Consider the following 16063-nt stretch of genomic DNA (forward strand, 5'->3'; position numbering starts at 1 on the left):
ATTTCCTTCTGATTTCAATTATGTATTATTATGGATCTTATGAGTAAGGTTTAGGTGTAGGGGTAGGGATAGGGTTAGGACAATGTTTTCAGACAGGAATGTTGTTCTATGATCAACAAAAGAACATGGCTTATTTTTGCTTATTTTGGCTTAAATTTTGCAAGTCGATGTGTAAAAAGTGATTTGCCAGACTTCCAAAAAGGACGAATCATGGTAGCCCATTTGGCAGGAGCATCTGTAACATGTCTGTTACGATTAGGACCAAAGCATGGCGAGACAGTCAACAGTGGGTGAAAACCAAAAGTGACCATCAAATACTGAGTACAACACAGAACTACTGCAGCAAAGTGACAGCAACCTCAATATTTGCTTTGAAGATCCTGTTGGAGCACAAAGATGATCTTCAACATCTGCTCTGACCAAGCAAAACACCTGACTTGAATATTATAAAACCACTAAGGATAGTTTTGGAGAGAAGAGTGAGAACATTCAACTGGAGATTATTCAGAAGTTGTTTGAATGCAACACAGCTTGCAAGCTTATTAAAATAAAGTAAAATTGTGATAAAACATTCATAAAGAAACACTGCACATTTCCAAGGTATTCAAATTTTTTGACTTACCCCTGTACACTCTCAGACAAAAAAAAAAAAAAAAAAAGGGTACAAAAGCTGTCACTGAGATGTGTATTGAAATGCAAAAACCTCTAAGTCCTTCTGAGATTTTTCTGAAACTTTTTTTCTTTTAAATGAGCATTTCTTATAAGGATCCCACATTTAGATTCAGTAATTTCACTTTAATAGCAAAGAAACAGTTATTAGGCAGTTATCGAATGACATTGTTAAAAATGTCCAGTGTTATTTTTCTAGGAGCCTGATAAAAATGCTCATTAAAAAAAAAAAAAAAAAATCTTAGATCGAGATTTTTTTGCATCTGACATCTTCATACAGTATGTGTGTATGTGATATATACCGTATTATTTCATACAGTATGTGTGTATGTGATATATACCGTATTATTTTGCCCCTATATATATATATATATATATGGGGCAAAATAATACAGTATATGCAGGTATCCCACTCGTTGTGAGAGCCATCTGTGGTCATGATTGCTTGCAGCATCTGCGCTCATTCTTTTGGCCCTTAGCTCCATTTGATTGGAAGAAAATCCCTGGAAATCGAGCCTCTAACTGAAATGACAGAGACATGTTTGTCCTCCTTACCCTGCAAAATGTGTCAACACAAACAAACAGATACCAAGAAAAGGCAAAGCCATATTGTTTTCCTTGAATTATTATTATTATTTATTTTATTTTATTCCTTTAGAAAGCCATATTGTTTTCCTCTTATAAAAGGTTTCTCTCCCTATATTAAGCTGATGTTGGTTGTGTTTATATGTATATATCTACCCCAAATCCATGTGTCATAATTATGTTTTAATGCAATCATAACTCATATTTCATCTCATCTTGCCAATATGATGTTCTACTAGGGTCAATCTGAGGTAGAAAGCAGCAGCTGAGTAATCAACACAGCCATATAAATAAGATCTTCTCGGCTAATGTTAATGCTACCCCTCCCTCTACCTGATCCGATTATTGGCTGTCTCTAAAGAGCAGATAAACACTATTGATTTAGCTGGTGTAACTGAATGCTGTACAGCCCATCAGCACACTTGTTAAAGGAAGTGCCGCTTATCGGAAGACGAGCACCCTTTTTTTTTTTTTTTTGCAGTTAGCATGGTGACGGGTGTCAGGGACAGGACATGGTGATGGATGTAGGCAGTTGAGCTTTCTAATATCTCTATTCATGCTATTTAAAAGCAATGCAGTCAATTAAGCCACAATCACTTGGTCTGAATAATGGAGAATGGGACAAGTGGAATCTCTCACACACTCCCCCTTTATCAGTCTCATAATCAGGACAAATGAAGGCCAAAGTCTGTATGAAGTATGCAGTGAATATGTCTTTCTGTTGGACTGGCATTTCTGCTATCGGAGATGCTTAATGATTCAAATGACTAATGTGTCATTCTTCCATTGCTGACGTGTATTTTTTACTATTGGCCTCTGAATGTCATTACCTAAAGAGCTGCAGTAAAACACTGATGGTGCAGTAGATATGACAATAAGACACAACGAAGGCAAAGCAGCATATGGATGGGATGGAGGAAATTCAGAACATGTCAGCGATTTGAGGATTTTGCCAAGTGTATGAATTTTGAAATTAATTTCAGAGAGGCCAAAGAGGGTTTTTAAAGGACTTTCTATAGTTGGTTTTGTGATGTGGCTCATTTTGGGGAGTCCAAATTATCTTCTGGCACTGCTAACCGCTAACCAAAACAATTAACTATTTTAAAGACACAAATACTTATTTTCTTATATTCATTTTCTTTGTATGATGGTCACTTGCACAGTATTTTTCTCCTCCTCCACAACTCCTCAAAACATCTCCTTTCCCTCCTCATCTTTCTCTCAAATTTACTTTTACCCCCAATAATTCGTCCCTGGTTAAAGTTCTGTATAATTAGTGCAGGCTTTTAAGTAGTAATGCCCGCCATGAGAGAATTTTTCAGAAATTCTAATTAACTTTAGCATCAAACTGAAAGCGGCTAATTGTTTCATGCTGCCGAAGCATGTAGCATGTGGCGCATCTCCTCAGACACACGAGCTTCACTGTCGCCTTTACGCTTTCTCTTTGCTAAATTTAGCCTCTTCTGTTAATGCTTGAAACATCAGTCTGCCTCCACCCCTTCAGTTCTATCCCCTCCCCTCAGCACCCCCCTCTTAATTAACCTTCTTGCAGTTTTGCCACTGAAATTAAAAGCGGGAGAGGAAAGAAGTAAAAAGTCGTCTAATTAATTGCACCGTAAAATGGTGGAAATTAATCAGAACTGGAGGTGCAGGATTAAATTAGTTAATCAAAGAATGGCTTTTAACCCCAGGAACAGGTACAGAACTTTACACCCTTCTTGAGAGAGTTGGGAAAACAGAGCCGCAGAACACTTATCTCTCTCATAGTGAAATTAATACGTGGTAATAGGCGGCGAAACGTGTGGCCGTGCTGGTCCTCAATTATTACGGCTGATTCGAAACACCTTCCAGCCACGGCCTGCATTTAAAAATGCATAAAGGGACTTTGCGACGGCATGCTAATGTTGCCTAAATTATTAGTATCAGTGCGCCTTGAGGTCTAATCAGCAAATCGCTGATGCTTTTTTTTCCTAGACGTCAGCCTTAATTTCACACAATTTTTGTCTGCACACTTCAAAAGGATGTTTACTGACATTTGCTAACCTTTAAACGGAGTAAACGGCTAGATGAGGCCAGCGCAGACACTTTATTTTCAGATTCTGACATTTGACAAGGGACAGGCCCATTTGACATGCACATACAGCTGAGGCATTGTGCCTTAAAACACACATCTAGTTTTGACATTTCTAATTCTGTCTCAGGCCTCATTCTTAAGCTGTATTCTCCACTCATGATTCCCAGCCTTCACTTCCTGTAGAGAGAGCTGACACGCTCCAGGCTGCACCTCCAGAAATTATCTATTTGTAATTTGGAGCTATTTTCGGCCCGATCCTGGTTAAGTGGTGAGTCCTTGGCTGTTTCAGGCCCCATTCAAGATTAATGACTTCAGACAGGCCCTGAGCAATGAGGGAAACAATCCGGACTGTGTCAGGCAGGATATTACATTGACACATCCTGCGGCTGACAGCTTGTGTCTTTCAGCTGGTGAGGTGAGCACCTAGTCTGCGGAGCAACAGCCATCACACTCGCTGCTCGACTCTCTGACAAACACAATATGCAGTACAGTATGGAATGGCCTACATTTGAATCACTGTGACAATGCAATAGAATCAGTCTACCATGTCTGTTTTTTATTTTATTTTATTTTTTATTTTTTTGCAAACATAGGCTCATAAGAAATGTACTTCTGCCTATGTACTTATACATACAATTCACTGCAGTTTCCAGCTGACATGAACACTAGTGGCAGTAAAAGCATAGCAATTTGTATTCCTTTTCCCACAAGTTATGATTACAGGGGCAGCTTATTGATTAATAAGTACTTATTTTTGAGCGGTATCTTGCACCTCAAAACATGTTTGCATCACATAACCAGCTCTATAACTATGGATTTTCTGACATAGTAAACTTTTCTTGGTAGTGAACCCGGTAAAGCATTGCATTTGTGATGTGAAGTGCTCCGGTACGAGACTGTAAAAGTTGAGTCACGATAAAAGAGCTCAAAAATCAAGCTAACATAGCATGGTTCATTCAGCAAATGTGTGTTTATCTCATGTTTGCTTTTGCTAATACTATTGTACTAAATACTAAAACTGTTGGACACTCCGGGCCCCCATGATCCTTTGCACAGGGAAGTTGTTTGGCATCACAGAGTTCGACTTCACCTATAAATATATGTATAGTACTATTTTTTATACTATTGTAATATTTATACGAGATATATTTGGTGCATTATGGTGGTCAAAATGACACTGTACTTCAAAAACAAAAATCTTTACAGCTACCTTTATCAGTCTATTCAAATATTTCAAATACATAGACACAATATACATTACAAATACATACTTTACATTACATTACATTACCTATATAAATATACATTATATTTAACATAAAAGATAATTCAACCAGTGTACAAATTGTGCAATGGAGGTGCCTCCTCGATTGTCTCGTTTAGAGCCACCTGAGCCTCACTTTCTGTTTCAAAATGGCCACCATGTGAGTAGAGGCAATAAGCTTGTAAAGATTGTTTAAAGTAAAAAAAAAAAAAAAAAAAAAAAATATGATTCAATATGAACTGTTTTAATGCTTAGACAGGACACAGGACAATGTTTGTCGATTTACTAAAGATTATTTGACTACTCAAAAAGCCTATTTTTTTCAGTTGTGAGAAAGGTGAGACATGTGTGCCTTTCTGGAAGGGGTTCTTTATCACATATAACCTCACACATTCTCTGTGTGTTTTAAATATATGCCCCTCTCTTTTTCTCCTCCTCTATTCTGTCTCACACTCTTTACTTTCTTTTACTTTTTCCTCTCTTTTGGTAGGATTGTGAGTGTGAGGTTTCATTGCTATATTTCAGATCGGTGGCAAAAAGAAAAAAAGAGCAAGTAATTACTGCTATTAGCAAGCTCCCTATCACTGGCCTGTGCAATGGCGTGACTAATTATTAGCGAGTGACTATTATGGCTCAAAAGTAAAATATTCTTCTAGATTGGTTGGGAGGGCTGATGACATTAATACATGGTCTTCTAAAAACACAGATGGGGTCTTGACTGGCCACCCACACAAGTCAACGCTTCTGACATTAAAAGGCCACGGGCTGCTGTGGGGGTTTAGCTGAAGGGACATTTTACTGGAACACTTTTACATGCTGGAAATTACACTTTCATTAGTGAACAATGTACATAGATAGATTTCAGTGGTGAAAACAAGGTGTACATCCCAAAAACATAGCATATATTGTTCTGGAATTTATAACATTTTATCTTTCTAAAGATTTTACTGTGAGCTTTTTCCTAAATAAAATGCCATTACTCACAATATTCACTTTGATGAATACAAAGCCCCTGTACAAGTCAAATATGTTTGTTTTATGTTGGTACGAAAGCTATCTGTTAGGGTTCCTCTCCCAAAAGTTTACAACATGTATTTAGCTTGTTTAATAGATACTGTATGGCTTGGCCAGTATGTACTGTATATTTATTTATTCATTTATTTTTGCTGTATGGGGTCACACATCTAGTGCAAGATGCTGATTAGCCAAACCCTGATCTTGACAGAAGCAGCTTAAAGAGTTGATGGAAAAGAGAATTAAAAAGAAAGACAAAGTAAGAGATGAAGAACTAGTGAGTATCATAGTGCATCTCTAACGCAAGCCAGTGAGAATGACTGCTGGGAAGGCCAATTTATTCTGGTGGGTGACTGTTATGTTGGCCATGCTGGTGAGCATCTCTCTTTCTCTCCGCCTCTCCATGAGTCATTGCTGTGTGGCAGAGAGTGTGGATTCTGTCGAGTGCTTCCAGATGGAGCTGTACGTTGGGCAGGCAAGGCCTAGCGCAGACTATGACCACTGGAAAAGAAAACTGATTCCTCGATGCTGTACAGCATGCCACACACCTAATCTTCACTCTCAAACTGCACAAAGGAACCCCAAAACATACTGTTTTCTCCCAAAGACAATTGGTCCATGTGCAGAGAGACCATGACCACAGAACTGACTGTTTGTCTCCACTTCCTGTGGGCAGCTGGAATGCCAGCCTTGGGACTGATTTTGAATTATGTTGTTTTGTGCTGTCTTTCACCCTTAACACCCATTAATGCAACTGAAAAATTCATCAGTTTAGCTTTTCCTTTACTTTCCATAGAGTAACATCCATAACCAGGGTATCTAATTATTTATTTTATTAATGTTTTAATAATTGGTTTAAATTAATACATGTATTAGTAGTATCAGTATTAATATTAGTATTAGTATAATTATTTATTACTGTATATAAGATTAGATTTTGTAATTATAGCATGTTTATTTTATTAATTATAATACACTGTATATATAATTATTTCCTTTTTAAAAACAAAGTTTGATAAAATAAAATAAAACAGTTCAACTGTTCATAACCCTACTTTATTCTCTTCCTTTAGGCTTTTCTTCGAGATGGGCGAAGGGAGAGCACTGTAAGCAATCTCTACATTTCAGCCTCCAACATTGAAACCGGGCAGATCATCTTCTGTCGGGCGTCCAACAAGGCTGTGCCCAATGGGAAAGAGACCAGTGTCACTATTGACATCCAACGTAAGTGATGCCACTCTCAGAGTTCCTTTTTTTTTTACTTGCACAAAGTCAGCATTTTTCTTTCTCATTCGTTTTGAGTCATGCTTGCATTTCACAGAATTAAAACTCCTGAAAACATTGTGGTACTAATCTAAGAACACTTACATTTACTGTATTAATGGGAGAATTGTATGCTGGTTCTCATAATTAATGTAGATTGGCTGTTTCTGAGAGTGATATTAAGATGAACCATTATTTGCATTGTGAAAATTCCACCAATTTGCAAATCCTCTTGCGATGAATAAAAATGTTCTGGTTTTGCTCACAAAACAAAATTATAAAGCACAAAAAGTCACCACAATGTTGCTTCTGGAAACCCTTTAATTGTTTAACTCTTATCCGTTTGAAATAGATAAAACCAAGTTTCCCCCTTTAAATATTCTGCTTAAAAAAAAAAAAAAAAAAAAGAGGAAAACTCTTCTCTAGATTTTTGTTTTTTTTTTTTTCTGTCTGGTCGTTAAGAGGAAAACTCTTCTCTAGAGGTTTCAGAGAACAATACCGTTCTGCTTGCATTGCTCAAAGCCTTGAACCCTCATCAATAATGTTAACTATGACTGACAAAGCAGAACATGCTATTTAGAGACCCATTACTAGTGACAGCTCCATTGTGCTCCCCAGCGTTTTATGCATGACATAAGAAGCACTTTTTAGTGCAGGGTGAGGCGCTATGGAGCAGAGCAGACATTAAAGTTGATTAACATTTGTTAGTGTTGCACCAGCTTAAATGTTGCACAGATGTCTTTGTTATGCAAAGCAGCAGACAGCATATATGGCATCTTTATATATATCAATACAAAACAAAGAAGATATATGCAAAAATAACATTCATAGATAGATAGGTAGAGAAACAGAGAGACAGATAAATGGACATTTAAATGATAATGAAGCCTATTTTTCAGATGTAATTTTCACATTATTTTCTTTGTTTCGCATTGCAGACTATATTGTAATATCACCAAGCAACAGAGTATGAACACAGACATAGATACAAAAAACAGTGAAACATTCAGTTGCAAGAAATATTAGGACTGACTGTTGTATAAATTTATTACATTCCCTCCCCTCATTTCTGTCTCCCACTCGCTCTACTCCAAATGCTCTGTAGACGCGTAGAGATGCTGAACACTCCACTGCTGTCCAGATCTGCTCCCCATTCCATCGTCTGTGTTTTAATTAAACCACGCGAGAAATCAGACCTACTGTAATTGAACTCAGCCACAGCGCAGACAAATTTGCCAAGTCTCTTCGCTCTCTAATTTCATTACCCCACTCTCATCACCTCTCCACAGAAAGATGGAAATATTTCAAATGTATCACAGAGACGAGCCGTCGTGTTGCAAAATTCTGTGCGGCTGAAAGGAACATCCCTGGGAGAGAGGCAGGTGAATGTGGAATGGGAGCTGTGCAAAGAGGATAATGAGGTTTTCAGAATTACATGCAGTAATGCATTACATACAAGGCCCAGTCCGATTTTGAATGACTAAATGAATACCCGTCTGAGTGGGATACATTTACATCACCCTCCTGAGCTGGAGCTCTGCAAAGCATGAGACATTAACTCAGAAGAAGGGAACAAATAGAGATGGTGAATGGTAAGCGATGACGGCAAGCTCCCCCTCTGAGGATCAAACACTAGCAGGTGTTTAATGAATAAGTTATGGCAGCATTGGCAGGTGGGATGAAGCTAAGGATGCGAACCCGATGCGTAATAGTACGAGTGTTTCCACCGGCGCATCCTCCAGGCCACAGGGGGGGATGTGTAGCCATGCAAATCAGTTAATATTAATGAAGGACAGCTGTCTGCTGATAAACAGTGCAGATTATTCAGGGTAAAGAGAACAGCACCACGCAACCGTTAAACTCACCGAGATCTGTCCAGTGGAAATTTAAGCGTTTAATATGAATAAATGAAACCAATGCGTAATTAAAGTGTGATCTCACAAGCATTACCTCACCTTTTCAATTATGAATATGTTTAACGGTTAAGTGAACTTACAATATGTGAACACAAAAACAATAGTCCTGCCATGACAACTCTGAGAGAGTTTTGCATGGTTATATACATGGCAATGTTAATGCGTTTAGTATTGGTAGAATAGATCTGCTACACTGCTGCTTCTGCAGAGCAAGGACAGAGACTTGCTACTGCCAATAAATCCACAGACATGCTGCTGTAAGCATGTAAGAAATACTGCTGCTGCACATACAACATATATGAAATAACTCCCATGTATAAGATAAATAAAGTTAGCATATCTATACAGGTGGAGCTGGGGAAGGAGGAGGGTTTCTGAAGGGCTGTAACTGCTACAGCAAGCACTAGGCAAGTATTTGAATGTTGAGCAGCAAGCTCATTGGCTGCTGATGTGAAAAGAAACCAGTTAACTGCGCTATGTGATTATGATTATATCAGATTGAGTTAGAACCTATCATCCTGTGCCATCTCGAGTTTCATGACATAACTCTTTTTTTATCTATCTTAAAAACAAGTTTCCAAAGCAAAGTCCTCCACTTCCGTTTGTTTGGACCAAGGTACTAAGGTTTGGTTGGTTAGCATCTCATATATTTTGTGATTACCCAGCATGCTTTGCAGATGAGGTCAAATCAGACCTGATTACTCTCTAGTATGGTAAAAGTGCTAGAAATGGGTTTAGGGTAGGCAGTCATAGTTGGTTGCAGGTTTACATTTCACTTTAATATGGAATATTGTCTATGTATATTACAGTTGTTGGACTGTATTGTGCCAAGAGTAGTGCCAGACTTTTGGGAAATAACACATATTCCAAATTTTAATCCCAGACTTATTTGATAATTTCTCAAAAAAGAGAGATAAAAGCACACTTTATCAGTTGCCAGCCACCTCCAGCATTTTCTTTGTATATATAATTTTCACAAAATGTTCATTCCAGAATATGTTGTTGTATGAATATCTGAACATGCAATATGTAAAAAAAAAAAAATTTTTTTTGATCCAGACATATTATACTAAAGTGTACTTCATTTCGCATGTGTAGTATAATGTAATCTATACAGTATGTACTACAATCGTCATGTTGTAGTCACTACATTATTAACAACTCCTCTCCCATGGCCTGAAATTAGGCCTGAGATGTGCACTTTAAGATGTCGCTTGAAGTAGTAACTCATCTCAATCCATTCTGTTTTTTCACCAACTATATAGCAAAGAAAATTAGGAATAGTTGAACACAGGAATTGAAAGAATCGCTTAATGCTCAGAAAGATAATCACTCGTCACCACCAAGTGAATCACTTAATGAATCATATCAGTGAACTGAATCAAATAATTTAAGTCAATGGAATGAATCATATCCCCTCTACTAGCTCTTATGGCTCTTCTAGGAAAATAAACAATTATAGATAAAGAACGTATTTGCCATATTCCCTGAAAATCACAGGGAAAATGCAGTGCCTAGACTCTGCCTCAGCAAGAGTAATGAGAATGAAAAAGAAAAATCAAATCACTTTATTTTACTTTTTTCTCTCTGTGTATGTGGTGTGTGTGTGTGTGTGTGTGTGTGTGTGTGTGTGTGTGTGTGTGTAGCAGGATCGATGTTGTGAGTGCAATGCGGTGAACATGTTGCCATGTACCCTACACAGGCTGTGTCACAGAACAGACAGAGAATCGATGGTTGACCCCAGGTGAATGACAGATATTCTTCCCGTCTGCCTGTTTAAGGGAGTGACAAAAGGTTAAGATGAGAACCTTAAAGGAAGGAGGGAAGAAGGCAAAGATTAGAATACTGGACAAAGACTTTACTTTAGTCTTACTTTAGCCAATTGAAAGACACTTACTAAGACTGACAGCTCCACTGGATGAGAAGGAGAGAAAAAAAAAAAAAAAAACATGAGGGATGTGTGTGCGCGTTTCATCACGTCCATCCTCTAATATGCCCACTCCAGCTATTGTCAGTCCTCATTCAGAGTCCGCTAATTGACCACTTGGTTCAATGTGATAATGTCATCGGCAACAAAAGTAATTAAAGCCTTTCTGGATTTTTCTGAGCTCAGATAATTCTCATTCTGATCAGCGCAGGCCTCCGAGACATCCGCTAGCTTTCGGTCAAAATGAGGCCTAAATGAGACAAGTCCAAACATTATCCACTGCATTACTTCACTGCTTAAACTTGTCCAGTTCAATGCATTTCCCTGCCTTTAATTTCCAGTAATCATTCAGACACAGGAATTAGATTGACTTCAGAAATTTTGCCAAACATATGCCCCGCTATGATAATTTGACGCGAGGTTAAGCGAATTAGCATCTAAATTTTAAATTAAACTGAAGAAAAAAATTAATAAATAAATAAAGGGCCCTAAACTTTGTATGGAGGAATTATTGGGTCAGATTATAAACTAAAAGTCTAAAAAACTAAAAGTCTTAAACCAAAACTAAAAATCTAAATTTGAAACTTAAAGTCCAAGTCGAAAAATTAATTTGGTATTTAGGATTGGGCATTTGGTATTTAGGATAGGGCATTTTGTATTTAGGATTGGGCATTTTCTATTTAGGGTTGGGAATTTGGTCATTTAGCCATTTAGGATTTAGGATTGGGCATTTGGGGGTTTTAGGATTGTGAAATTGGTATTTAGGATTGGGCATTAAATCATTTAGCCATTTAGGATTGAGGATTGGGCATTTGAAGATTGAGGATTGGGCATTTGAGGATTGAGGACTGAGGAGTGTATGCAAATTAGGAGGCGTGGCCCAAATACTGGAGGCTGGGTTTGAAATGGCTGGTGCGCAGAGGACAGCAGAGGGAGCTCCCAGTGCTAAGGAGCACACTGTAATGAAACCAAACGGAGCGAGTGAGCGGCTTGAGCGAGGACTGTGTGATAACTTCAACTTAATGACAGCTTTGTAACATTTGTGGCCTCAAACCGAGCGTACAACTGAAGCATGACAGTACCCTGGCGCTCCCAAGCGAGATGAAAACAATATTGCACGCGAGGACGAGGAAACGGCGAGCTCATTTTATTAAACTCTCACGACTGACAAAAATAAGTGTTCGAGCAAGCCGGTGAGAAGATCGAGCGCGAGCAGCTGGGGAATGATCATGCGCGCCGCGAGGGCTTGCATTGCGCGCAAAATGGGCATTTCGGTCTTTTCGTGAGCCGGCTCGTTTGACTCAGCTCACTGAAAAGAGCCGGCTCTTTTGGCTCACAAACGGCTCTTTAAAAAACAATAATGTTTTGACTATGATAGGTGTGAAAACAATCTCTAGTAAATTATTAAATGAAATCAAACTCACAATGTCTCACAATTTCTTTAAAAATGCATTGATTTGTTATGAAAAAAAAAGAATACTATTAAACATTTGCATTTAAATTACAACTTTTTAATGTATAGAAGCAACAACATTACAAAACAAATGCAATCTGAATCTGAACAACATAATAGAACCCATATTAAAGAAAAATAAATAACTGAAAGGATTAAACTGGTCCATATTTTTTGGCATGTTATATAACCAGCATGAACTATCTCACTAGTTTATGTTTTGTATAACAAGCATGAACACACACACACACACACACCACACAATGCTGATCATATTTTTATTTTATGATAGATTTGCATTCAGAAATGCAAGCTGCCTTACTTTCGAGGGGCTGATGCGGTTTCTCCTCCGAGTTTGACACTGTGTGTGTGATGGCCCGGCCCCTCCCTCATGCCATATAATTGGTTGACACCTCGTGTATGATTGACAGGAACAGAATGTGAGGCTGTTCAGACGAATATGTGCGCCTTTAGGCCTATATAATTTTTTTTTTTGCATTTTGAATTAGTCAATTATTTTAAATAAAATAAAATGCATCCATTATTTCATTATTACATAATGATTTAATTTCTATAGGTTATATATATATATATATTTAAAATAGAGTAGGCTCTTCAGATATGCGAGCCAGCTCTCATCGTTCACCTACAAGGAGCCGGCTCTTAGAGTCGGCTCATTCGCAAACGACCCATCACTACAAAGAACATGTCACGCGCGCGCGCGGGCTCCCGTTTCCTCGCGTGCGATTTTGTTTTCATCTCGCAGAGGTGATTTACTGCAAGCATCAGTTGTACGCTCGGTTTTGAGGCCACAAATGTTACAAAGCTGTCATTAAGTTGAAGTTATCACACAGTCCTCGATCAAGCCGCTCACTCACTCCGTTTGGCTTCATTACAGTGTGCTCCTTAGCACTGGGAGCTCCCTCTGCTGTCCATAAGTTGCCTCTGCGCACCAGCCATTTCAAACCCAGCCTCCAGTATTTGGGCCACGCCTCCTAATTTGGAACTACACTCCTCAATCCTCAAATGCCCAATCCTCAATCTTCAAATGCCCAATCCTCAATCCTAAATGGCTAAATGATTAAATGCCCAATCCTAAATACCAAATTCACAATCCTAAATCCCCAAATGCCTATCAATCCTAAATCCTAAATGGCTAAATGACCAAATGCCCAACCCTAAATAGAAAATGCCCAATCCTAAATACAAAATGCCCAATCCTAAATACAAAATGCCCAATCCTAAATACCAAATTAATTTCGACTTGGACTTTAAGTTTCAAATTTAGATTTTTAGTTTTGGTTTAAGACTTTTAGTTTTAGACTTTTAGTTTATAATCTGACCAAAAGGCAATTCCTCCATTAAACTGAAGAAAAAAATTAATAAATAAATAAAAACCTTCATATGGCTTTGGCCTTAGTGGGCAAAACCCACTGCTCCTGCAAATCCATGTATCTTATTTTACATGCAAAGAAGCCAGGACAGAAAATGTTCAGACAAACACAAAACAAAAAACAAAACAAAATACACACACATACACACACACACACACACACACACATATATATATATATATATATATATATATTAAAATGATGAGATAGATAGAAGAATACATTTATTATAACCTTTATTCATTAATATATTTAAATAACATATAACCCAACTTTAGTACTTGACTGCATCTACTTCAGCTTCATTTTTTTAGTTTTCAAAGTTTTTCATCTTGATATTATTTTAACTTTATACCTTAAAAGGAATTAGATGCACAGATGGGCTATAATAAGATTAGTGAAGGGAATAATACATGATGTGTTAACAAATATATGCTTTAGCAATACGTCATTCATTTAGAGAGTTTGACAGATAGCTGCATGGAGCAAACATTTTAAATTCACCGCACAGACCCAAACCGCTAGATAAAAAACACTACATCAATGTAACCCTTATGAAGCTATAGAGTACTGCATACTTTCCATTTGGGGTCCTGGAGTCTGCACTTGTCCAGGTTCTGTTGTATTCGAGAAACGGTTTGACGCGGTTGATCATGAGAGACTATGATGGTTTTATGATTTTTACTCTGCTACTCATTCTGTTTGGACTGTTAATATGTATATTTTCTCTCTGGACTATATATTTGACTCATATTTCATGGTTGTCTGTGGTGATTTGTGTGTATACAGTAATGTTTATTATATTTGTGTTGTTTAAATGTATATAAACCTAGTGTCTCCTACCGTCACACACAATCTGTCATCTTGTGAGGCTGGGCTTTTCATATCATTAGAGAAGAGTTTCTACCTAAAGTTGTTGAATTTAAGAAGGGAGCTGTCTGAGATGGGGAACGAGAACACGATTTGTGTAACATTATCTATATGATTATTAGCTGTTTGATAATGTAGTCAAGCCAAAGGATAATGATATCATTTACATTATGTGTCTGATGTTGTAGAGAGCGATACATAAAATGTGTTATGATTCTGATGCATGGACTTGTAGAGGACAACTTATAATTCGCTCTTTCCTTTTCTTCTTCTTCTTCGGAATCACTTTCTGATTCAAACAAATATGGATGAATTAATCTAATATTGCCACTTGCCATTATGTAGCATTTAATAAAGTTAACTGAGTGAAAGTGGAGCAGGTAGTCTGAGCTGGTGTGATTTAATGGAGGCGGGGACTCATTTGCATATTCATGGCTCTGGGTATACTTAATGAGGTAAGGGTGTAGAATTATATTGAAGTCATTTAAAGATATTAAGACAGTATTTTAATGGGAAGAAACTTTGAATATATTATTTTTTATTAACAAAGATGAGTTTGAAGGCATAAAATTGTGACTGCAGGGGGATTTTAACAGCATACAGTAAATTTGTGGTACATAAAGAGGATTAAGTCATGAGTTGTTATATTGTGTGTGTATGTGTGTGTGGGGGGGGGTGACTTTATACATTACTTTTATTGAAAATATCTGGCAGGAACTGTTACTTACTTTGTCACCAAATAAACTCACCGTGGACCATTGACACTCTATCTATCTATCTATCTATCTATCTATCTATCTATCTATCTATCTATAGTGATAATTAATCATCCACTTACATTATAAGACTGACAGACTGCAACGGTTGGTGTTGAAAATCTTTGTTTGTGTTCTACTGAAGAAACATAGTCACCTACATCTTGGATGCCCTGGGGGTAAGCAGATAAACATAAAATGTTCATTTTGGGGTGAACTATCCCTTTAATATAGACACATGAACTGTGCTCGCAGACAGTGCAAAAGTTGATGTGAGACCTCAGTGTCAGTGAAACCCGCGCTGTGGCACAGATTCAGTCGAGTTATAAAGAGATTAAATCGCACTCCTCCCACTGATACCAGGCCATCAGCTCTCTCTTTCTCACCGAGAACAGCTGGCCACAATGACCCGGGGAGAATGGAAATCAAGCTTTAAGAAAGACAGAGAAGCCATTTTCTTTGGCACCTTCTTCGCAACTCTGGGGAAGTTGGCCGATTGTTCAAAACCGCCATCTGCTCTTTGCTTTGAACTTCCGATCAAAAGCTGTCATCCCACCACTGTACCCCCCAACCCCCCTTTTTTTTTTAGATCACTCCTCTCCTCCAACCCCATTGTTTTGGGGGCTGTCATTGTTGCAGAAGTGTTTCAAACCTTCGTGCTCTCCCTGCTGATGAAGCAGATGAATTAGCGGAGCTCCACATTGATGGCCTGTCACGTTCTGCTCAGGCCGGAGAGACTCATGCATTTATACATCAAAGTGACAAACAGACTTCTTTATTAAGACACTGTCTGTCGATAGATTTGGGGGTCACAGGGAGTCTTGGTGAGCTTCTGCCAGCCTGCCTCTGGAGCCCGGGCCTTTGAGAGGCACTAGTCAG

The 16063-nt window shown here is 38.0% G+C and overlaps 1 protein-coding gene across 7 annotated transcripts in view; it reads left to right on the forward strand.

Annotated features, from left to right (window-relative positions):
* The window catches only part of LOC109073893 (kin of IRRE-like protein 3), a 203576-nt gene that overhangs the window by 154520 nt on the left and 32993 nt on the right, over positions 1-16063 (forward strand). For all 7 annotated transcript variants that reach the window (XM_042754250.1, XM_042754251.1, XM_042754245.1 and 4 more), the window contains one exon: positions 6680-6830. In XM_042754250.1, the coding sequence (XP_042610184.1) occupies positions 6680-6830 (151 nt within the window). The remainder of the gene's footprint in view (positions 1-6679; positions 6831-16063) is intronic.

This window comes from Cyprinus carpio, unplaced genomic scaffold (assembly GCF_018340385.1).
Source record: "Cyprinus carpio isolate SPL01 unplaced genomic scaffold, ASM1834038v1 S000006481, whole genome shotgun sequence".
In the NCBI taxonomy this organism is placed as follows: domain Eukaryota; kingdom Metazoa; phylum Chordata; class Actinopteri; order Cypriniformes; family Cyprinidae; genus Cyprinus; species Cyprinus carpio.